At 39.6% G+C, this 26118-nt stretch overlaps 1 protein-coding gene across 1 annotated transcript; it reads left to right on the forward strand.

The window, feature by feature from the left end:
* Positions 1-450: 450 nt before the first annotated feature.
* Positions 451-22982, forward strand: LOC117403282 (grainyhead-like protein 1 homolog). Its single transcript, XM_034005316.3, has 15 exons — positions 451-629; positions 6845-7031; positions 7256-7329; positions 8001-8379; positions 8958-9028; positions 9181-9337; positions 9543-9654; positions 12464-12558; positions 15551-15797; positions 16110-16237; positions 16819-16847; positions 17039-17127; positions 18734-18819; positions 20754-20818; positions 21460-22982. Exons 1-15 carry the CDS (start codon positions 610-612, stop codon positions 21572-21574), a joined length of 1854 nt encoding a protein of 617 aa, XP_033861207.1. The 5' UTR covers positions 451-609; the 3' UTR covers positions 21575-22982.
* The last annotated feature ends 3136 nt before the right edge of the window (positions 22983-26118 follow it).

Genomic DNA, 26118 nt, shown 5'->3' on the forward strand with positions numbered 1-26118 from the left:
CGTCCCCCCCCCCCCCAAAAAAATAAACAACTGTTGTGTGTGTAAATTGTTCGATTCCAAAAACGAATGATTAAATTGCACCTGGGCTACTAAAATGCTACACGTACAATACACATGTGTGTAATTGTGTAATTATTAGCCTACAATGTTCGCGCTGTACACAGTTGTTTGTTTTTATTATTAGTATGACATCATGTTCTCTTTAAATGCAGGGTTTTAAAAACGCAAAAGCAACAGGGAAAAATAAAACTATAAATCTAGCACGACAAATTCTATCACACCTTTCATAATCCGCAACATCCCAACTTTTCCCTTGAGCAGTTTAACAAACTTTTGCCCTGCCCACCCCACCCCATCCCAACAACCCAATGAAAACCAGCAAACCAATATTATTATAACGCAGTCTCCTCCTTCCCCATAGGTAACCCAATCCCAACCCCAATCACATGTAAACCCGGCCTCGCAAAAAAGCGAGAAAAGCGAACAAAACCCGTTCTTTCAGGACTCCTCTCACATATCCCTCATTCTGCTTCTCAAATTAGGGTTTCAAAGAAAGCGGCCAGATCGGATTTACCGTCCTAACTAGAAAGTCCAGTTCGACCATTCGAGATGACACAGGAGCAGGACAAGTAAGTTCTCATCGTCTCACTGTATTGTGAAGTCCAGAGGAACAGACGTGTTGTTTATGATCTTTTGTTATTTTACGATTTGTTCAGGTGGAGACTACTGAGTGATATATATCTCCCTGTCTGAGCAGATGGATTAAAAGAAACGATTTGTTTCTTTTTTGATCGCTCTTTTCTTCTCATTTACGTGACTCCGCTGAAACTTGCATCAGTTTGGATTTTAGCTGACGGGAGTTTCGGGTGCGTGTGTGTCAGATATTGACAGTGTGTAGATGCGTTTGTAGTTTCACCTGTCAAGTTGCAACCTGCAGCTCGCACAGGTGAATATGAGCACCTGCTACACAGCTAGCTTGGGTTTTGAGACGTTCCTTTTTTACATTCTGTGCTCTACCTTTTCAGCAAGATTTCATTCAACATTATTAACAGGTTTAACGCTTTTGCTTTTGTTACCGATCAACTGCATTATTTTGTTTCACAAATCATGGACATTGATTATTTGTTTAAAAAACAAAAACAAAACACTATTGAACGAGAACCTCTGTCAAATTGTAAATACGTTTTATTCATTTCTGTTTTGCTTGTTTGTTGGTTTGCTTTTATTTGTGTATATATTTATTGAACATATATTTCTTTTCTATTTAACAAAATACAAAACGGTATCTATCTACGCGGTATTCCTACAGATTTAAATAAATGCGATTTTAATCTAGCCTAGTATAGTCTCATATTTGGTTTGTATGTATACTAGTTTCTGCAGTGAAACTGAACACCTGTAAGGCGTTGGTCCTTGGTTTCTTTAAAATCTCTGAGAACAATCGGTTTGCTAGCAGGCTTTCAAAAGCACAGCGCTTTAAAAACACTGGCGCATTCACTGGTCATTGTTTCGGTTGGTAGCAATGCAATGGGTTCACGTCATTACATTCGTTTGTTTGTTCTTGAATACTTTAAATTAAAGAAAACACTACGGGAGCTGTGCTCATAACAGTGGCGCCAACAGAGCACCCAACTTAAATACCCACTACTATCAGCACAATATAGTGTTACCACCATAGTCATCACTTTTTACTATTCTGTATGTTGAAGGTGCTGCCTCGTTTTAAGGTTATTTGCCAGGTCACCACTGCAAGAAATACATTGTTCAATGAAGAAAACGAATGAATGGTACTTTTTTAAGGACGTCTATCAGTTGTTGCTTTTTTAAAGATGTAAACGTTTCAATTTCAAAATTAGCCCTTTGGCCGGTAGTGAGAAACCGTCACGTACAGATGCTTACACAATTAATAGGAGATAGCTTTCTAGTTGTACGCTAATTAAATACACTGTAATGCTAGTTGTACGGTAATTAAATACACTGTAATTCAGCTTTCGTTCTTGTACTCTGCATTCAGTGATCTTACAGTTTTATTTATTTGTTGATTCATTTGCCAGTACTTCAGTGTAATTTTGTACGGTTTTTATATGTGCTTGGAAGAAACGACATATTTGCAAATCTTGAAGTTGTTAGGCGGTGATTGTCATTTAACTCGGGACGGGCTGGTGAAACACCTGTTTGGGATTAAACAGCTTCTTTACATGATTCCGCTTTACTATGGTTTACTTTATTTATACTTAGCACCATGGCTAAGCAGTTAAAGAAAGAAAATAGGTCTACATTCTGTGAAATTACTTTTACATGTACAGCAGAACTAACGTCTTGATTCTTAATTTGCTGTGCAGAAGGAATCCCTGAGGTGTTTTCTGTTACAATTTTTTGTCTATATTTCTCTCCTAACTCCCTGATGGATCTTTTTGGCAATTACAACATACCTGACAGGGCCTTGCTCCTGTCTGAGCACAACCCCCTGTTAGCTACACCTGACTGACTGATTGTTGGTAACCTTACAAGTGCAGGGCAAACGCTTTGCCCCTAATGCCAGAAAATGGTGTTTTCGTTTTGGCTTATTATCGTCTTTGGTTGCATTCCTCTGACTAATTCACAGGTAATCTGTTGGAGACCTGTGAGACAGTGGGGACAGCCAGATCGCAGAAATCAACAGCATTCTGCGAAGAACCCAAAAGACAGAAACTACTAAGCTTGGGAATTGATCCTGGCAGTTTTTTTATTTCCTTTTTGTTCTGCACTTGAAGGATAAAAATGTCAATTACTACTACTATTATTATTATTATTATTATTATTATTATTATTATTATTATTATTATTGAGTGTGACCTCTGTATTAGGAACTATTTAAGCAGTGAAGAACACTCAGGTGTATATTACTGAAGAGACCATAGGTTAGGGTGACCACCCGTCCTTACAGTTTAGCACCAGTTAAACCATATAGCTTATCTGTTTAATAGCACATCATAGCATTACCCCTGCTGCATTATTTTGCTATGCTTTACACTCGGTCGTTTGCCAGTTGAAACAATAAAACAGTAAATCTTGATCCAGCATTTTGAAAAGGTGGTCACCCTCCGTAGGTCCAGTCCTACAATCTCTTTTTCTAAAAATTGCAGAAAATGTGTAGACCTCAGTGTTCATTATTCTTTTTCATTCAAAACTCTTCAACAGAAAAGTATCTGCAATAGATCAGTTTGCTTTGCTGTTACCTGAAACCCCTGTGCAGTTAGACCAGGGCAGCAGTGTGGAGTAGTAGGGCAGCAGTGTGGAGTAGTGGTTAGGGCTCTGGACTCTTGACTGGAGGGTCATGGGTTCAATCCCCGGTGGGGACACTGCTGCTGTACCCTTGAGCAAGGTACTTTACCTAGATTGCTCCAGTAAAAACCCAACTGTATAAATGGGTAATTGTATGTAAAAATATTGTGATATCTTGTAAGTCGCCCTGGATAAGGGCATCTGCTAAGAAATAAATTATTATTATTATTATATCTATATGAGCTGTTACAATTCAAATGGATTAGAGTGACCACAACTATACTCAATTTGACCAGCTCTGTGTAGTTCACCATTTAACTATGCATTTTCAAAGCACAGAATCTCTTAACATTGTGATTCAATATGGGATCATTTAAGACATATTTTGCAAAGAAGCAGTTACTGTTAGTTAGAACTGCTTGTAACATTTGGCTGTACTTTTGAGGAGAAAGCTCTGTTCTTTATGGTATATTTAGTATTTCAAGTGTTTCCAATTAATCAGGATTTCGAGGCAGTTTCTTCAGGTTGCATCTTGTTACATTAGCATTATTTTGCCTTCTAGGCTATTGCTATTGAAAATGATAGAATGTTTAACTGGAGAGAATCTGTTTGAATCTGTTTGGTCAAAAGTCCAAGCCATTTTGGTGTGTTACTTGTCAGAAGATTATGGCAACGCAAATCACAAGCAGTCGACCATACCAATGCAGATTACTCAATTCATAGTCATTTAGGGGAGGGGATATTTAAATGTCCGTGTCTGACTAGTAATTAGGAAAAGAACGACTCTGAATGTCGTGAGGAGAGCGTCATGCTTTGCCACGAAGATTTAAAAAAATCAACAAGAGGAAAGAATTAACTTGTTGTCACGCACACTTGTTTGTGTCTCGTTACCTTTCCAACACACACACACACACACAGACACACACACACAAAAGTATATAAAATAAAACTTCTACTAAGTGTAAGTTTTACTACTTAAAAAATAGATATGCGTAACATTTCAAAGTTTTATTTAATTAAAGTAGTCTATAAATGTATGTGGAAAATGTGGGAACACGGGTGGTTACACTACAATACAATAAAAAAAACGGTATGATCCTTAGGCTTATAGGAATATAAGATTGAAAAGAGGGGGGTATGTAAAAATACATACAAGGTTCCTGAGCAGCTTCATGCACTGGCAGTTCTATAGGTGGAGTACCAGGCTGAGCATCCTAATGTTCCTGTACACATCTGCCAGTCCCTATACCCTGCCTCTGCTCCGAGAAGCCAGTGACTGCTGGTCTGCAGCTGCGGTAGAAATGCCAGGTGCAGAATCCGCTTAACACACACACACATTATAATGAAACATGGATGTCTTGTAATATTATAAACATTCAAACAAAAGTCTTTATTTAAAGCAATACGGTACATTTATGTTGTTTGTTAACTATATCCATTACTTATTGCACAATATGCCAATTGATGCTAACAATTCATTCCAGTTCTGTGCGATGGAAGAAGAGGTGGAGCTCTGTTGTTCCTGGGCCATCTTAAAAGAATTATAGAAAGAAAATGCGACTACTACTGCTACTACTAATAATAATAATCTGAAGCTAAAAGTTCGGTTAGTTGTGCTTAACAACATGCATTCATACAAACATTAATAATAGACTATACGAGAGGTTTACATTTGCAGAGTCTTTTACGTTCTTTCTTGTGCGTGTGTGCATGCATGCGTGCGTGCGTGTGTTCGTTCTTGTGTGTGTGTGTGGTTTGGTACGGCTTTGCTGAAGAACAACGTGAGATTCTGCCAGTTAAACGGGATCTTGACTGCTGAAATTTCGTGACACATAAGCATGATTCCTGCTCTGGTTTACATGGGTTTTTACAGCTATTTTTTATCGTGAGAAAGCGATTGACCCTGCCTTTAAAGTCGCGCTAACCAAAGGACGTTCTTTTGCTGTTTCACAATGTATTCACGTGACAACGTCGCACAGTCATGATTGTAGAGTCGATTTTCACTTGCATGTAAACCCAGCCTGTGTATGGGCAGAATCTTACTTTTACTGGCTTGAACAGTTTTCTGGACAAACCATGCAGAAGGCAGAATTGTATCCTGTTCAGCAGGCCTGAAATCCATGTTTTAAAAATAATCCCCATGTGTCTACTATAATACTGTACGTTTGCGTTGAGCCATATCCCTAGGTGTTTAAAGCATTCCACAGTAATAGAAAATACATTTGGCAAATCAATTGAAGGCCCCCTATTGCAGAGCTCATTGAGTTTCCATCGCTGCTTAAACGAGTTGGCCCTTATAAGCCACTTATTTTCAACTGTCTTTATGTGCTGTAAACATTCCCAGCCCAGGCTGATAAAGCTTGTTTACCCATGTTTGATTTACTTATGTATTTATTTGTTTATTAAACTGGCTGACATTTCCCATTGTGACAGCAGTACAGCAGCAGGAGCCAAACACCAATTTAACACACTCCGAAGATAAAACAACATCTGTGATAAAAACAATTCAAGAATAATGTAATACTAACAATCACAATAAAAGTGTATGTGTACATTCTTTGCTTCAGGGCAAGCATGCTAAAAAGATAGGTAGTATAAGGAAGTGAACACATCAGTCAGCACTGCGATTTGTTGCTCAATCTGGCCCCTATTGATCTGAAAGATAGAATAACACTTCATTGCAGCCTTTGCTCATCTTTTAATGATCTCTGCCTTGCGGTTTCTACCAACCATTTCCTCCAGCCTGCTCAGCAGAACCTCTCAAAGCAAGTGACCCGAGGTAAAAGATGCACGCACACACATATTGCTATATAAACACATACCTGGATTTTATTATTAAAATCGCTTCAGATACAAATTCCTTCTGGAGGTGGAAATCTGCAGCAAAGTCGGTTCCCATGAATGACTATCAAAGATCAGCAGATACGCTCTTCCCCCTTGTGAATGAAACTGACTTGCAAAAGGCATATGAGGAGGCTGTGTGGTCCAGTGGTTAAAGAAAAGGGCTTGTAACCTGGAGGTCCCCGGTTCAAATCCCACCTCAGCCACTGACTCATTGTGTGACCCTGAGCAAGTCACTTCACCTCCTTGTGCTCCGTCTTTTGGGTGAGACGTAATTGTAAGTGACTCTGCAGCTGATGCATAGTTCACACACCCTAGTCTCTGTAAGTCGCCTTGGATAAAGGCGTCTGCTAAATAAACAAATAATAATATGCAGCTTTTATGTATTACAGAATACATACAAATATGTCAGGAATGGCATTGGTCATGAATTTCCATATTATTATTTATTATTATTTATTTCTTAGCAGACGCTCGTATCCAGGGCGACTTACAATTGTTACAAGTTATCACATTATTTTTTACATACAATTACCCATTTATAGAGTTGGGTTTTTACTAGAGCAATCTAGGTAAAGTGAAAAATAGATTTATTGAAAATATTTACCCGTAATGACCTGTCTCACTGCTGGTTAAGCTGAAGCAGGGTGAGGAAAGATAACTGGAAAATGCCACACTTCTGCTCTGTAAAACCTGTGTAATGGTGCTGTATATAGTAATGTGCACATTTGACTTGCAGCAAAAGGGCGGTGCTGGTGCTGCAGAATGAAGCCCCGTACAGCCAGCGGAGATCCTACACCAACGAGGACGAGGCCTGGAAGTCTTTCCTGGAGAATCCACTCACAGCTGCCACCAAAGCCATGATGAGCATCAACGGAGATGACGACAGCGCAGCGGCCTTGGGGTTGCTCTACGATTATTACAAGGTGCTTACAGTTTGGGAACAGTAAAAAAGAAAAGAAAAGCAATTGAGGAATGAATTTCAGTCAGGCTTGGCAACCGTGCTCAAACAAGAATAGCAGATTTGATATAGACATGGTATGATTTCCAATTCAAAGCAAGTTCAGTTTCAGGCTTTGGATCAATGCCTCTGTTATGCCTTTGTGTAAGAGTGGGTGCGTGATGATAACCGTGTGATGATCTCCTGTAGGTGCCAAGAGAAAAGAGAACGCTCTCAACTTCAAAACCAGAAGTTATTTTGACTGATGGTGATCTCGCCAAAAGGTATGATGGTGTTGATTACAAATGAAATAAGACAAAGATGATAGGCTACTAAGTGGACCAACAGCCACCTGAAGCCACGACCACCCCCAGTTCTCATCTCTAGTCCAATCTTTAGCTGACATTTTTAAACAACATAAAAAATATACATAATTGCCTTTGTGAAACAATGTACTCGAACTACATTGTCAAATATAACTTCAAAGTAAGTATCCATCTTGACTCTAGTTCATTTAAGATTCCTTAAAAGCCTTGAGCTGTGCTTGAGGCCAAACCCAGATAAGACCCCTACAGTATATTAAAATGTAACTTACAACAATATATATTGCATTTGCAAATTGGCCATGTAAACCTATTTAGAATTTTGGATGAAATTTGAGAAATTTCTGTTAGTGGGTAGTTTTTTTATTTAAATGTATTTTACAGTATGCGTACTGTAAGTAAATTAGAACACTACTTATACAAAATAATGCAAATGAACTCTTCTAATAACTGAACCACGAATTGGTTTGGTAACTGTGAATTAAAATGTTCTGCTGTTGAACCTCCCGTGCACATGTGTGACCATATCCATACGAATGCATATTCGCTTAACATAGTGTATTTATTATTGATGTGCCTTACAACATGAAAAGGAAACCTACACATACTGTATATGTATGTTCTTTGTTCAGGAACTGCATGGTTTCTGTGCCAGAACCAGCTATGCTGGCAGGAGAGAACAGACTCCAGCTTTTAAAGGGGCTTCCACTCAATATCGTCATGCCTGGAAACCAGCAGGACAAAAGGAACCACTTCCCCTCCCCGGATACCACGGTAACCGTCTCAATTGCCACAGTCCCCAACTACGCCATGAAGAGTGAAGCGTCGTCCCACAGCTTCACGGTGGGGAACCCTCCTGGTGTACACTGTGCCGAGCCAGACAGTCGCATTGTTGTTTTTGATCGCCGCCTCAACCCAGACCACTTCAGTCCCAACTCCCAGCCACAGAACTCCCAACGCAGGACGCCAGACTCCACCTTCACAGAGAGCTTCAAGGACGAGGCCGATCAGGTAAACTGCATTGTGGGTAATGTGCTTCAGGTTCTTTCTGTTTTTCCTGGCTGGAGCTGGATAGCCGTAACTTTTGTTATGGTAGCATAGCATGAGAGGTTTATGCAAGTAAGTGGTCTACAGGTCTCATTTTTGGAAATCAGAACATTGTATGCTATCATTATGTAACATTATGTAACAGGAAATAACAATGACTGGTATGTAGTCAGGTGACATACCAGCCAAGAACAATTAAAAAAATATAGTTTTCCATATTTACCCTTATAAAGTTTTTAAAAAATTAAATCGGAACCTGATTAATCATACTAACCATGGGAGAGAAAAAGATGGAGACATGCTAAATTACATGGCAGGGCCCATTCACAAAGATTTAATGCATGAGTTATTTAATGTTTTTATACTAATAAAACACCAGACCCATTCGAGGATGTTGTTGGATTATGTATGATTTTTTTATTATTATTATTTATTATTTATTTCTTAGCAGACGCCCGTATCCAGGGCGACTTACAATTGTTTTTAAGTATTTATATATATATATAAAACAGAAATCTTCTGTCTCTCTGCGACTGTTTCAGGTGTTTTCTTTCCCTAGCGACCTGCAGCTGAGAATGGAACCGGATGGTTATACATTCAACAGTATCTCGGGGTAAATCATCATTTCTGTCTTACTGAATGCATTTGTGATGAGAATCCTATATTCTGTAAGTGGTGTACCACCTAATGATTTTGACATTAAGAATATGTATTTATTTATTTATTTGTTTATTTTAATAAATAGTAGGGTTTTTTTTATTTTAGGAATCATTTCGAGTACACACTGGAAGCCTCTAAATCCCTTCGGCAGAAGTCAGGAGATGGCACAATGACGTACCTGAACAAGGGGCAGTTCTATCCAATCACACTGAAGGAGCATGGAAGGGGCAAAGGACTGCATCATCCAATCAGCAAAGTCCGGGTGAGTGCTCTCCTCTCAGACAGCATGTATTGATATTGTATTAAAATACTTTTTTTATGTTCCTGTAACTATAGTTATTAGGACAGTTAGGTGCCTTACTGTAACCCTACGTGTTTGACAGTTGCTGTATACTACTCTATCTTAAAGTCGTACTGGGATAATAAAACAAATGCTAGTGCCAGGATTTCACTGTATTATTTTGCAGAGCGTCGTCATGGTTGTATTTGGGGAAGAGAAATGCAGGGACGACCAGCTCAAGCACTGGAAATATTGGCACTCTCGGCAACACACCGCCAAACAGAGATGCGTTGACATTGGTAAGAAACCTTCTGCTTTCATGTTTCATTTCCACTTCAATAAAGGGAGTCAAAGTGAATCACTAGAATGGTTACAAAGACCCAAACAAGTAAGTTAGGCCCCTATGTTGTCCCCTATAAATGCCTATTTATGTGACTGAAGCATTGATTGATGAGTTATTTTTCTTCCCCATTCGTGTCATATTTTGTCACTGCTGTCACTGTTCAATTATCTGTTCACACCTTACAACTGCAGTTACTCATTTTTTATTTTAACGTCCTTTGGATGAGACGTAAAACCGAGGTCCTTATTGTAAGGGTATAGGGCTCAGCTGCCTGTCACACTTGGCGTCACTGGCTTTTCTGGTTTTGCAGATTTGTTTATTTAGCAGACGCCTTTATCCAAGGCGACTTACAGAGACTAGGGTGTGTGAACTATGCATCAGCTGCAGAGTCACTTACAATTACGTCTCACCCGAAAGACGGTGCACAAGGAGGTTAAGTGACTTGCTCAGGGTCACACAATGAGTCAGTGGCTGTGGGATTTGAACCGGGGACCTCCTGGTTACAAGCCCTTTTCTTTAACCACTGGATCACACAGCCTCCTACAGTTGGCATCGCAAAGCCCTGTTTGTTTATGATGTCTACAGAAAATGTATTTCTGCTAAGCCGTGCCTATGCTACGGAGAATGAGGAACTGCGTTGTGCAGAAAACTGGTTTTGACAGCACAAGCAGTGGAATCCTACCAGACAGGTAGATAAAGACACTTTGCAAGACTGGGTGAGGGCTTCATGTGGTAATTCCAGGGACACTTTAACCCTTTCTAAAGACCGAGGTGGCTGTAAGATGCAGGTCATTCGCTCTGAGCTACACACTCGAGCATGTTGACTGTTTCCCTCAGTGGAGAACACCCCTCAAGATCTCCCCAAGATGCCATCCTCTTTTTGTAATCTCCTTTCTCTGGACTTCCCTTTTTCTCACTTCCTCTCTGTGGGTTGCAGAACAACAGTGTGGCAGCCAGTGTTTGTCGCTTGCCAGTGTTTATCGCTTATTTTAACGTCCTTTGGATGAGACGTAAAACCGAGGTCCTTATTGTAAGTGACTCTGCAGCAGCAGTTCAGATGCATACTACCCCAAGTCTCTGTAAGGGATATTGCATCTCAGTCGGCATCTAGTTCAGTCTAGTATGATTAATTACTTGTCTCATGCAGGAGACATTCATGCAAATTCTTGTGTTGTTTGCTCTGAGGCTGTTCTTAGGAACCAGAATCCTTGTCATGCAATGTGCCGCTCCTCACCCATAACCACAGGGTATAGTGCTCAGCTGCCTGTCACACTTGGCGTCACTGGCTTTTCTGGTTTTGCAGATTAACTGCTATGAACTGAAAAGGGAGGGAGAAGGGCAGGGGCCACCAGGATCCCTGTTTAACCCCTGCGTGACTCCCGTACTACTGAACACAAGCTCAGTCTGGGCATGGGGGGTGGGGGGGGGGGGGGGCATCGTGTAAATAACACAGCCTGCATTTGCAATGTTATTGTTAACAGTAAAACTAAAGAAACTCCCAAGTTTAGTAGACAAACATCTCACCAGCTCCTGTTTATCTTTTCCTTGTTTAATACAAATAAGCAAAGTGAGTGGAGCTGTGTGACAGAATCAGCTGCTAATTAAAAGATGTACGGCCCCATTTCAGAAACCAATTTTTGTAAGCGCCCACTTCAGGTTTGTCAAGTCAGTGGTTGCTCTTATGGTAACTATTATCCTGGTGTCAAAACTGGTGTGCATCTTTATAGTGGACTTGGAGCCTAGTTTAACTGTAGTTTAACTGTACTGTAAATTCAGTTCAGTTGCACTTTGCAGTATTTTGTATTTTTTTTTTAAACATGTTTGTTTTTTTACAGTATAATAAAAGAAAATAAAAGGCAACGTTTATTCTTTATTTATGTTTTGACCAAAAAGATGACTCAAATACAGTGAATAGTAGATAACTGCCTGTTTACAGCAAACCTTCAAAACTTACTGTGTGAGCTCCATAGGCTTCATCTACCCCCTGCTTTCCCAAAAGCTCCATTTGCATATTGTTTCACAAAGTAGAACCCCAAAATGAACATATAACATGATTTTCTTTTTTTTATATTGTATTTTTATTGCTTTTATCCTTATTTAATGTATCACTGGGGGTGACTAAAGTTACAAGTTGACCCAGAGCTACACCAGGAATGGTTAATTCTAACTGTTAGTGTTCCTGTTACACATTCTAGCAATGTGTCTGTTTGCCAGCTTTTCCTCCCAGTTATTTACCATTTGCATACTGTAATTTGTTTTGTGGTGATACTGTTTCTGTTATTGACAATGAAACAAACTGTTTAAACTAGACGCATAGCAATAAATCTGCTGGAAACACATTTCTCAACTTTTCCTTGGGCACGATCTTCTGGATCAAGAGCATTTCTCTTACAGACATGATAATGCGTATCCAGATCGTGCTCCCTCCTGCAACAATGTTGACGCTGTGATTGAAATGAGTGGCTATTGTGTGAACAGAAAACGAACATTGTCGCAGGAGGGAACGTGATCTGGATACACACTTTTGTTCACAAGAGAAATTGTCTTTCTCCTGGTAAACACATTTTTTTTTTAGATTACTCCACCTTCATTTGCTTACATAGCATTGTGGTTCTGGTACAACAGGAGCCTTTTTGTACCTTTTAAGCCAACTGAAATTCATGTGAGTGATTATGAAAATATAGATTCCTCCACTGTGTCCCATCCAGGTATCTTCACTACATTGGATATTTGTGTTTTAATATTTTTCATCCCTCTTTAAACAGCTGATTATAAAGAAAGCTTCAATACGATCAGCAACATTGAAGAGATTTCATACAACGCCATCTCCTTCACCTGGGACATAAATGATGAAGCAAAGGTGAGTCCGACATGAATTAGAAACTAGTGTTGTTCTGTGATCATTTCTAGGGGTTTTGTGGAGTAACTTGTTCAATTTGCAATGTTTTGAAAAAATCTTAATTGGAGGATGCAATCGAATCACCCGGCAGAGGGAAAAAAAATGATGTAAAACTCTGTTAAACACAAATTTTTGTGGGTCATTTTTTAGGTAGCCACGTGCTGAAACAAATGATGTACTGTTTACCTTCTTTTTATTGTCACCAAAATAGGCAATCTGTTCAAATACGTGACATTTTCTCAATAGGTTCCAAAAAATGTATGTAGAAGAAAGTTTGATTAAATGCATTGATAGTAAGTTGCATGTTACAGTTAAGCTGAAAGAAGAACTCTGAGACTTCGAGTCCTGGTACATTAAATTCACCAAACAATAGCCACAGTCATGTAAAAATAGCAAGGCCCCTTGTCCCGCCAGCTAGTGCTCACTATAATGGTTGAAAGTGGCAGGAGATGCCAGTTGGAGTTTGAAGATGAGGAAGTTTCTGGCATTTTCTTTTGAAACACACATTGTTTAAAGTCACTTTAGCTTTTCTTGGCTGCGGAGTAGAAACCAGTTATTATTATTGTTTTATTAAGGAGGATTATATCTGAAAACAGATACTCCTCTGAGCACTGACACTGAAACTCCCCCAGGCAGAGAACTTCCTCTGCTTCCACAGTGAAGTCTGCTCTTTCTCAAGTGACCTGACGAGGCACAGATAAACTGCAGTTTACTGTTACAGTGGTAAAGAGGTTAGGGGACAAAGAGGGGCTTTGATTTTCCCAGTTGGCATCGCAAAGCCCTGTTTGTTTATGATGTCTACAGAAAATGTATTTCTGCTAAGCCGTGCCTATGCTACGGAGAATGAGGAACTGCGTTGTGCAGAAAACTGGTTTTGACAGCACAAGCAGTGGAATCCTACCAGACAGGTAGATAAAGACACTTTGCAAGACTGGGTGAGGGCTTCATGTGGTAATTCCAGGGACACTTTAACCCTTTCTAAAGACCGAGGTGGCTGTAAGATGCAGGTCATTCGCTCTGAGCTACACACTCGAGCATGTTGACTGTTTCCCTCAGTGGAGAACACCCCTCAAGATCTCCCCAAGATGCCATCCTCTTTTTGTAATCTCCTTTCTCTGGACTTCCCTTTTTCTCACTTCCTCTCTGTGGGTTGCAGAACAACAGTGTGGCAGCCAGTGTTTGTCGCTTGCCAGTGTTTGTCGCTTGCCAGTGTTTATCGCTTTCCAATGTACATGAATTTGACACTCAAAGACTTTACGTTAGGTTTTCCTTGAAACAGGATGTGGGTTCAGGATGATATGCCCCCGTAACCATTAGCTCTGTGCAGGTGTTTTTATGGGACAGTTTACTCTGTGTACAGAACTGCTTTGTTTGATTGTGGGGAGCAGATTAGAGGCAGACTAGATCCTGTTTTTCTATCCCATAACGTATGAACTGCAGCTACTGCCAAAACTGTGGTCTTCGTTTGTTTTGTTGAAAGAGGAACGGTAGGATTTGTGTTTGCACAATACATAATAGTGTTTGCCTCAGTGATACGTTGTAAACAAGACCATCAGTTTTCCTGTTATTTGATGAATCACTTAAGCAGTGGCCAAGGAACCAGAGATGGTAGTTTAGAATGCCTGTGCTAGCATTGCCATCTAGTGTTCATAGATGGAAGCAATCACACGTTCTCAACATTGTGGCAGATTTCAAAGACTTGAGTTCTTTGGCAAGCCATTGTAACATTTAATCATCTAAATATTTGTTATATCAACAATTGTATTGTTTAGATATACAGTGAATTGTGTTGATTATATGTAATCAACACCATTCACTGTATATCAGCAGTGTGGAGTAGTGGTTAGGCCTCTGGACTGTTGACCCGGAGGGTCGTGGGTTCAATCCCAGGTGGGAGACACTGCTGCTGTACCCTTGAGCAAGGTACTTTACTTGGCTTGCTCCAGTAAAAACCCAACTGTATAAATGGGCAATTCTATGTCAAAAATAATGTGATGTCTTGTAACAATTGTAAGTCGCCCTGGATAAGGGTGTCTGCTAAGAAATAAATAAATAATAAAAAAATAATAATAAAAAAAAAAATATATATATATATATATATATATATATATATATATATATATATATATATATATATATATATATATATATATATATATATATATATTATACTTGATTATTTATTACATAAATAATTATTACATAAATAATTGTATTATTGATAGCATCCATTCATTAATATATTAATTCATTCATTCTTCATATCCCTAATTGTGCATTAAACATTAAATGTTAAAATGTTTTCCAGTAGGCTTCATGTATTAACTGGTGCTGAAAAGGTATTAAACAAAGTTTCCAGCAGGGGGAACCATATGCATATGTTGAATTTGCTTTTATGAAAGTGTCAAAGTGCGAGCATATCTCTCACAATATTGAAATAACAGCCGCGGTACAGAAGATGATACGACACGATGTTTACCACAGAGCATAATATTTTAAAACTCCATCAGCTGGAATGCAGCAACTCCGTAGAAGCTGTGTGGTCCAGTGGTTAAAAAAATAGCTTGTAACCAGGAGGTCTCCAGTTCAAATCCCAGCTCACTGTGTGACCGTGAGCAAGTCACTTAACCTCCTTGTGCTCCGTCTTTCGGGTGAGACGTTGCTGTAAGTGGCTCTGCAGGTGATGTATAATTCACACACCCTCATCTCAGTAAATAAGTAAAACCACCACAGACCTATTACAATAAATGCTGTGGTATAAAATCTCACCATGGATCATAAATGCAAAGCAGTTCAGTATGACATACTGCACCTTTATTCGTTTAGGTATGCACTGTTCATGGTCATAGATTAATTCTGTCCTAAACAAACATATGTAGTCTAGTTATTCAGAATACACAAGACCAGTGGTCACCAGTGCTTATGATGGCCTGCTCTATATCATTTGTTGCAGATCTTCATCTCTGTGAACTGTCTGAGCACCGACTTCTCCTCTCAGAAGGGTGTCAAGGGCCTTCCTCTCAACCTCCAGATCGACACGTACAGCTACAACAACCGCAGCAACAAGCCCATCCATCGTGCCTTCTGCCAGATCAAAGTGTTCTGCGACAAGGGAGCTGAGCGCAAGATCCGGGACGAGGAGAGGAAGCAGTCCAGGAGGAAGGGGAAGGGCACTGACCCCACTACTCCCCTCAGTACCTGTACGTATGCAGGGCCTGCACACACTGGCAACAGCTTTACTGTAATATTACAATGAGGCGGGCACGGGCTTTGGGTGATGGGTATTATAGCTGGAAAAACAGTGCTATTCTATCTGAAACTGTTTTCTAGACTGAGAAGCTTCTTGTATTTAATTATTTTGCATCTAAAATATTCAATAAATAAACAAGAACGAGAAACCCATGCAGCTCTGCATGATAACTGCTGCCCTGTGCATATCGAGCCACATCTTTATCTATGGTTGCACATCCACAAGAAGCTGCAGGGTGTCACAGCTGGCTTTCTCTTTCCAGATTCAGATGTCAAGATTCCACTCATTGTCAAAAGGACTGACATCACAACTTTCAAACCGATGAGTGAATTTGAGACTCAGCCCGTTCTCTTCATCCCTGACCTCCACTTCGCGAACCTGCAGCGCAATGTAAGCCCCCCCCCCCTACCCCACCCAAACCTGAAATTATGCACATCCAAACCATTACTGCATTAATCATGAGTGGATTTGATAAAAAACATCAAACTTTATTAAAGTAAATTTAAAAGTCCATAACATTTAAAGGACAGTTACTCCCAACATGTTTTGGTACAGCCGAATCCACCTTCATCAGGGAGAAGAAAAATCAAAGGGAGCAAATCTACACATCAGGTGTTTCTAAAGAGAGCTCCAAATCATCCTTAATAAGCTACAAACATTCCATCAGGTTCACCTGGATCTCGTTAGGGTTCAAAATAACAAATCAGACAAATATTATCCAATTAGTATATTTACAGACAGTTATCAAACTATTTTACTGCTTTCAAGTTTAAATCAATACTGTATTGATGAGGTGTTCTCTACAGTGGACACGAAACACAGTACTGGAGATTCTATGGCAGGGGCAGATAAAAATGGCCGTGTGTCACAAAATAAGTCTATGACCCCAAATCTCCATAGTATGAAAACTCATGGGGTGCAGAAATGAACAGTTTTTGCACAAAATAACTTTTTTTTTCTTCAATTTTTAGCCATTTGGCTCAGAAGATATGGCAGAAGGGTAAGGATTTTTTTTTTTTTTTTAATAAACTTTAAAAAATGGAACAGTGACTGTTTTTAATTGATTGTGAATGACTGCTGCATGTTTGCAATGCTGAAGTGTTAGCATTATAAAAACCGGGCTATTGTAACATTAGCGCAGATTTTGAAAGCCCAAGCTGATGCTCACTGTCCAGTTTTGCATTAATTTAGGGATGGGATGAAAAGGGGACCCTTTGTGTCTGATGAAGACTTTGGTTCAACTCCGAGAAAAGTCGCCAGGATTGATGACCACACAAAAGGTTATTATATTTTTGTAATTAATTTTTAAATACTTTTATCTCAAGTGCTTTGAGCTTGTTTTCGTGTATCCCTGGCACAGCAATTTTAATAAAGGGTTAGATATAAGATACCCCTTTTTTAAAAACAAAGCCAAAAAAGACCAATGGTGTTTGCTTTATATATTTGAACATAATGCTTTAGTAATCCCCTGTGAGGGTTGAATATTTCCTGGAAACAGTTGGGGCTCCCATATGTACCTACATATGCCAGACTTGTATTGTTGGTTATATCTTCAAAACCTTTCATAAAATGATGATGAAACATATAGGCACTCCTTAAAACAACTTCTTGAGAGTATCAGAGTTTAGGTTATGCTGATCTACTTATGCATGATCTCCTGGTTTTAGGGAAAAGCAAAGAAAGCTGAACTTCAGTATACCCCTAAATGATGTTGTTGCTTGTTCTTGTAACATGTGACTGGCACGTGCCAACAAAACCACTATCTGCCCTTTCAAGTCAATGCCCTGGAAAACCCAGCTGCAGTTTGTGCATGTGTTTCTCTCTGTGCTGTAAAATGTGAATTGAACCATTGAGCTGTTGTTTTTTTTTGTGCTGTTACAGAGTAGGGAAGGTAGGGCTTGGTGTTTTTATTATACACACTTAGATCAGAGCTCTTGTTAGTGTTAATTCAAACAGAAGGCATGAAGACTGTGTTTCTCTTTTAAGGCAATTCATGAATTTCCAAGCAGTGTACATATTTCAACCTGCACGAGGAAATGCATGGTCATTTCCCATTGGAGCAGGTGTCATGAGTTATTTTGCTTTACTTGAAGGGACAAAGGTGACACTAACAAGGTACTTTATTTAGACACTAACATGGTGGTTTATTAAGCACACCACAGCACTTTGAGCCGATGTGAGCTTTGTCATGCTGAATGAAGGTTTTATACTGAATCAGACGCACTGTTCCATGGAACTGCTGTTAACTAGTAAACATCTGTCTCTTCTGCCAGAAGGTGCCATTTGGGAAACCTGTTTCTGATATGTTGTGTTTTTCATTCCCTGAATTTCCACCAATCACAATACATTCTGCAGTATATGAGCTGTGTTGTTGTTGTAGACATTGACTAAATGGTTCTCTAAGCCAATGAGGCAGTATGGAAGGGGTTTCCATGGTTACAGGTGTTCTTGCTGCCGTACCTGTGAGATTGGTACTGAACCATTCCAATTCCTCTCATACTCAAGACAGGTAGTGTATTGCAGTGATGCAGTTGGCATTAAGATTTCTGAATCAAAAGTGAATTGTTGATGTCCTCAGTGATTTGTATACCACAAAGCAAAGCAGCTAAAAATGCTTACAATAATAAAATAAATCATTTTTGTATTTGCGCAAAAAGCATTAAATCTACCCTAAAAATAAAAAAAATACATAGAAATAAAAGTATGCAGAGGCGCTTAAAACACACATGCTCTCATTTGTGCAATAATTGCTCCGTCAGCCTGAGCCATCAGTCCAATCACAGAGCAATGATAATTTACAGTGCAACTACCCTGCAAGTAACTGTAGCTGAATCTTCACTGTTTAGGCTTGTTTTTGTAACATGCATTTTCTTCCCATTCCTTTAGTACTGCTGTATGTAAGGAAAGAGTCTGAGGAAGTCTTTGATGCAATTTTGCTGAAGACCCCATCTCTGAAAGGACTGATGGAAGCAGTAAGTATCCATTTCTTCTGTAGTATGGATCTTCACTACAGAAAGTGAGGCTGGGCATGTCACAGCAATTCAATGACTTTGTCATCAGCACAGACAGACACAGGGAGGTCATCATGAGTTCAGTCCCCGCGTCTTGATTGGTTAAGCCTTGATGATGTCATCTTTGATGAATGAGTGCCTCCCTGGAACTGCCTGGCAATATGCCAGGGGGTTGGGAAAAAAATCTCTTCTTGGTTATAAAAATAATGGTGTATGAATGCTCTGGTCCACCGGGAGAGAAAACTACTGCTGCCAGCAGAAAAAGAGCCCTGTAAACTCAGCATGCAGTCAAGCCTATAGTGGACACCTGCCAGATTCCTGTTCTGGGGACTATACTGTTTAATGTTGTTTTCTTTGTAAATGTGGCTGTAAATTGCAGTATGCCTCATTGTGAGTGCCAGCCTTCACCCTGGGCTGGATCTCATTGTGAGTGCCAGCCTTCACCCTGGGCTGGATCTCATTGTGTGTGCCAGCCTTCACCCTGGGCTGGATCTCATTGTGTGCGCCAGCCTTCAGTCTGGGCTGGATCTCACTGTGAGTGCCAGCCTTCAGTCTTTTAAATTATTATTATTACCGCATTAGCAACAACGGGGTGTCTGAGCAACAATACTTGAAACAAATACAATCATACAGTGAGCAGGCCCTGTACAGAGATTGAAACAGATTCCCACACACACCACATTACTGTAAAGTAACAAATATACATATAATGCTTACTTTCAACTGACTATTCAGTACTGAATATAAAAAGCAGATGCTCTTGTAAGCAATCTGACAAGGCGGCTCTGCGAAGGGGTTTCCAAACACTAGACATTATTATTATTATTATTATTATTATTATTATTATTATTATTGTGCTTTGCTTTACTTTAATTTGATTTGATTAATGATTTCTCATAAATTTTTTATTTAAGTGATAGTGCCCGTCGATGATGGCTCTACTTGATAGTTGACCGCGATGGGAGTTATGTGTCCCGAGCCGAAGGCGAGGGCACTAACGAAAGTCAAGGTCAACTATCACATAGTAGAGCCATCAATGAGTCCCTGTACGATGGAGTCTGAACTACCAATACAATCTCTCATTAAATACCACTCTAAAATGTCTCCTAACTCACCATGTTTCAGCCTTCAGACAAAGCCTTTCTCTCTTGAATCTACATCTAAATGGACCAATATCACTGAACTGTCCACGTCTCGCTTTGTTGTTGTTGAAAGATGCTGTGCCTGTGCTCAAATCAAGCTGACAGTCTGTGATTGGCTCTCGGTAGTTGCAGGTACAGGATTGGCTGCTTTCGTCGATGCAAAGTATTGACTGGCTGGTTTTGGTGGATAATAATTTGGACTAATTGTGTCTTTGCTTAGTATTTTTGTCCAATAGTGAACTACACTTAAAAATACAGCAAGTCAAAAAGAAAAAGCCAGCACTTGCGCGGATTGATTTTAAATTTGATTCACAGTTGATGCTGAGGCATTCCAACGGGCATCTACCGCTAGAACTGGAAGCTGATGGTACTGAATCAATTTAGAATCTGAAACTGGGAGGACACTGGACCTATACTGGACGGGCCAGGCCCCCTAAGGCCTGCCCATAACGCCGGGCCTGGCAAAGGGCTTCTTCACTTATTTTTAGTTTTATTCAGATTCTACTTACTTGCTATAATTTGACAGCATGAACCATTTAAGACAGTGGTTCCCAGATCTGTCCTTCAGGGTCCATACCCATTCAGGATTATTTCCATTCCTAAATTATTTAACTGACCCTTAGGCAACTGGGAACCACTGATTTAGGCAATGAGCTGCTCTTTATAACTGTAACAATGTATTTATGTTCTTATTGTTTTTTTTGTTTTTTTTTATTCTTGTGTGAAATGTAACTGGTGGCTGTTGTGCTTTAGGTTTCAGAGAAATATGATGTGCCAATAGAAAAAGTGGAAAAAGTTTACAAGAAGTGCAAAAAAGGGTGAGTAAATAATAACCTTTTATTTCACTTTCCTTAAAAAGATGTAATCTCTGCAGTGTAATCCTGGGCAAGATGTAATCTCTGATTTAAAGAAATACAAATACCAATTTTCACAGCGGCAGCTCTTCAGTTCTGTTTAAGGAAAGCTGAGATTTACACAATGAATCGGTTGAATTTGCTAGTTTTGCAACATATTTTCATCATCGGTTTACTGCCATCAGTACAGCAGTAAAAAAATGTTAGTGCAGAAGTTAATTACCAACAGATTGATACTCGATTATAATGGTGAGGAAAGAACATCTTTTCTTGTTTAGAACAACACATTAATACCTGCTGACAAATACACCCTTATTTAATACCATCAGCAAAACTAGCTTTTATCATACAGCATAAAAATGTTCTCTTTAGCTTGCAGGGGTTCATCCCCACTTTCCACGGATCTCCTTGCCAGTTATGCATTACATCTGTTTCATGAATCTCAGTTCTTTGACTTTTCAAGACAAGAGCTAGCTGTATTTAAGTAAAATAAGCAAAAAAAAAACAGTGGCAGTCTTGCTATTGATAGTAAAACCTTTGTTATCACTCATTTTATAGTCCATGAAACTTAACCTGAACTTAACCCTGTACTTCATGTGTTCCAGGATCCTGGTTAATATGGATGACAACATTGTGAAGCATTACTCCAACGAAGACACCTTCCAGATAGCGATTGAGGAAATGGGAGGATCCTATAAACTCACACTTACTGAAATATAATTTGAAGAGGTTCAGAACTCGAGCATTGATGAAGTAGTAAATTGTACAGTGCATTAACCGGGTATCAAGTACATGAATATTTCGACTTGCGAAACACTGACTGTAACAAGTGTTATGGCATACAGACAGGACACCAGTTTACAAATATCTATTTTCTTGTGCATTATAAAGTTGAATTGTTTTCTGTTTCTTGAAGTACACTACTGTTGCCTTTCAGGTAGCAGCTGGGCATTTGGAAAATTGGTTCCCATGTTTTTGTGTGAATAATAATAATAATGTTTAGCACAGTAATGTAATGTAAATTGCCATTTGTGACGATGTGTATATATAAAGAAAAGATAAGAATGCCTTGCCCATACTGTGTTTCTTGTGGTACAAGATCCATATTTTGTTGCAAAACACCCAAGGTCTTCCTCAAAATCTTTAGTAAATAGCTCTAAATTACATTAAGATTTTTAAAAAAATGGTGTGATCTTAACAGCATCCTAAAACCTTTAACCCTGCTCTACACCTCTTTCCATTAATCATTTAATATATTATTTGTATTTTTTCATTGTAATCAACCCTGAGGAAAACCCCCATTTGGTTAATATAAGTGTGCGAATTTCAATGCTCTCCAGTCCCAGACCTTGTTTTAACCCCTTCCTCAATTACTGAACTGAGCAACACAGTAAGTTCAGCAGGTCTTTAACAGTATTGAGACGTGCCACTGTTTATAAAGTAACCATAATATTGACATTTCTGGTGTTTTCCGTGAGGAGTTGTATATGAACACCATGGAAAGCAAATGTCAAAGTGGTGTTGTTAAGGGTGCTGTTTCCATCACTTGTATGTGGAATTGTTGCCAGCCAGGGTCTTTGAATTACTGAAATTTCAATTACAATTACTATATAATCTGTTTCTTTTTTAAAATACACTACTGCCTCAGTTCTGGGGGTCTGAATCCTGTTACTATAACCTATGTAGACGTATCCAGCCTTATGTGTATAGTAAGTGCAATACATAATTTTAAATATATAATATAAATATATGTCTTTCATAGTATTTTTACTCTAGTCTCCTTCTTAATATTTTGCTATGGAATGGGTACAAAATGTGTTCAATGTCCAGATGTTGTGTTAACATTTTTTTTTTTTTTTAATGTTATACAAAATGGTAACTTCAGTCATGCATTGTCTCATTGTTACGGATATTTCAGGTCATAGAAACGTTATGTTTATTTTTTTATTTTTATATCAGTCTTACTGGTAAAAGGCTATATTGTACTTATTATACACAAAGTACTTAACTGTTTGTCATAAAACAGGGAATGGGTTGTATGTCCTTTTGTTTTGCGTGTACAATATAAATGATGTATAAATGATGTTTATATCAAAGGGAAAACATTAAACATGGCTTTTTTATTTTACATTGACTTTTGTTTTTAATAAACCCTGTTTATGAGTTATGTTGCTCTTGCCTGAATTGAGTCAACATTCTATCTGCAGGGCCAATTAGACTGGCTTACTTGCTGGTGCCAACATTACCACTTGAAAGCCCACCACAGGTCACTTATTGCAATGCTGCAAAACCTTTTTTTTTAAAACAGTCCAGAATCATTTAGTTTTTCCATTCTTTGTTTTTTCCAGGATACATAAATATTTCAAATACAATGCTCACAGCTCTGTAAGCTTACCTGAATCCCAGCCTCAACACCCCTTGACAGTCAGTCCTATCAGAGAGAGCGGCAATGGGGTTAAAATGTGCCAGAAGAACCAATTAAATAGACTTTTTAAAAGACAGGGGAAAAAAGGGATTTACGAGCTTTTCTTAAACTGACGTTGTATAGGAGGTGCTAAGTTAAATATACAGGTATTTACAAACCATTGGTAATACATTGTGGAACTGTAGCATATAATATATTGTCTAGATATCTACCCCCAAAAGGGGTTTGGTTTCCCTTTTTAATTTCACAGACCAAGCAAACGTCGTACCACTAACTGTGCTGTAGCAATCGCGCGTGTGTGTGTGTATATATATATTATATATATATATATGCATACGCTTCATTGTCACACTCTGCCTTTTTTCTGTACTGAAAAATAAAATAACTAAAGAAATACATATACAATGCTTGTACAATTATGATCGGAAAATGTAGCCTCTGAGTGGTGTGATTACAATATTTGGCCACTGGGCGGGGCTCTGTACTTCAGTAACATTCCCTATTTGTAGTAAACAAATATTGTAAATGGTATATATGTACTGTACACTCAATTGTAATATTCCCGTTTGTATGCATTATTATTTCTGTACCATGAAGGGGTTTTGCTGAGTTTATATCCTGTCAGCAGGGTCTTCTGTTTTTTGTTTTGGAGGCTGTGTGGTCCAGTGGTTAAAGAAAAGGGCTTATAACCAATAGATCCCCAGTTCAAATCCCACCTCAGCCACTGACTGACTCATTGTGTGACCCTGAGCAAATCGCTTAACCTCCTTGTGCTCCGTCTTTCGGGTGAGACGTAGTTGTAAGTGACTCTGCAGCTGATGCATAGTTCACACACCCTACTCTCTGTAAGTCGCCTTGGATAAAGTCGTCTGCTAAATAAACAAATAATAATAATAATAATAATTTTGGGAGTATGGCTGAAGGAACAGACACCACACCCAGTTTGTTTTATGCAAACAATATGGCGCGTTACTTAACTCCTTCAAGTTGTGGTAACTAATGTTTCCATTAAATGTAATCAAAAAATGTACTTTATAGTGAATCAGTAAATGCTGATTTTCTCCTTTGAAGGTAAGGTATTAAGATGATTTAAAATGCAGATCGAGGATGCCGCAAGGCTGTCGGACGTACAAGAGCTCGAAGGGGGAGAACCCTGTCAAACTCTGCGGCACCTCTCTTACAGCAAAAAGGGGGTAGGGAAGAAGTGTTGCTCAACATTTTTGCTCTTGAATCACAAAATGCCTCAGCATCTGCTTTAAAGTCTGATTGAAACGTTCCACCAAACTATCTGTCTGTGGATGATAATCAGAGGTTTGGATGTAACCTTTGAGACAAGAAGTTTGTTCCATGATCAGTCAATATCTCTTTGGGGATCCCTACTCTGGCTATTCTGCACTAGTTCTTTGGCTATCACAGATGCACTTGTAGAACTCAATGCAACTGCTTCCGGGTATCGCGTTGCATAATCTACCACCACTAATATATACGTATACCCGGAATCAGAAGGTAGCAAAGAGCCTACAATGTCCATCGCAATGCGTTCAAAGGGAGTGGAAATAATCAGTAGTGGGACTAAAGGGGAGGTGTGAACTTGACAAGGTGCTACTCGCTGCCAGTCTGGGCATGTGGCTACATATTTTGACACGTCATTATAAAGTCCTATCCAATAAAATCGAGCCAATATGCGTTCCCTAGTATTATCGACTCCGAGGTGTCCCAAAAAAGGGATGTCATGCGCAAGCCTCATGACCCCGGGCTGATAAGACTGGGGAACCATCAAATGTGTTACAGGCTGTCCTGTACTCCTGGCAGGGTTCATCCTATATAATAATTGCCCTTTTATAATGAAATATAGATATACTAGCCGCAGAGTGCCTTCAACATCCTTACCTTCAATAGACCAACCTGCCCCCAAGTGTGCACCAGTGTGGAATCGTTTTTCTGGTCCCACATGTCTGGTATATTGAGAGGGGCTGGAGTAGCCTCTGCCCTGGATGGCCCAGTAACCTCGCCCGCTCGGACACACTGCGTACCAACCCCCTTTGTTTGGCATTTGCTACCATCAGCGAGATCCCCCACCAGACCCCAGCCTCGTCTCATTGATGCGCCCTCCCATTTTTCAACCCGTCTCTCTCTTTTTGTTTTTCTAGGATGAAAAGTGGGGGAAAACATATCCGTTATAAAGGGGAAAATCTCACCAATCGGTTCCCCTTTCTCTTTTTCTGCCATGTTTACGCGTGCGACCGGGGCTGCCATTAAATTGACCATTTCCTTATAGTTTGGTCAGTCCCGGCCCAGAATTAGTGGGTGTGGTAGCCTTTCCGCCACACCTACTACCAGTTGACTGGTACTTTTAGTACAGGGTATGTCGCTGTCCACAATGCTTCTAAGATTGAAGTGGATCGAGACTAGACTTTCCAATCCCATCTCAGTTAAATGTGTTACACTAAAGTTTTGTTCTGCGATGTTCATGAGGAGGTTAAGAGGTTAAGGGGATCACGGGATCGATGAGGGACGTGATTGTGATATTAGCCTCATTCACTACTCTGTTGATCAATCAATAGCACTGGCATTGCTCCCCTGTCCCATCATCTTCTGATCCTTGGGAGGCGATGGCAGGAGCAACAGGCAGTCTCCCTCTAAGGGTGGAAGGAGCAGCAGGTTGTTTCCCTATAGAAGTGGAGACAGGAGCAGCAGGCAGTCTCACTCTAGAGGTGGAGACTGGAACAGCTGGCAGTCTCACTCTAGAGGTGGAGACAGGAACAGCAGGCAGTCTCCCTCTAGAGGTGGAGGCAGGAGCAGCAGGTTGTCTCCCTCTAGAGGTGGAGACAGGAGCAAC

Source organism: Acipenser ruthenus, chromosome 5 (assembly GCF_902713425.1).
Source record: "Acipenser ruthenus chromosome 5, fAciRut3.2 maternal haplotype, whole genome shotgun sequence".
Lineage (NCBI taxonomy): Eukaryota > Metazoa > Chordata > Actinopteri > Acipenseriformes > Acipenseridae > Acipenser > Acipenser ruthenus.

Excerpts from the sequence above, each read along its gene's own strand:
- LOC117403282 (XM_034005316.3), top strand. The coding sequence starts at position 610 with ATGACACAGGAGCAGGACAA. Across the intron at positions 9,029-9,180 it reads ACATTCAACAGTATCTCGGG|GAATCATTTCGAGTACACAC; the intron begins GTAAATCATCAT and ends TTTTTATTTTAG. Across the intron at positions 16,848-17,038 it reads TCAGAAGATATGGCAGAAGG|GGATGGGATGAAAAGGGGAC; the intron begins GTAAGGATTTTT and ends GCATTAATTTAG.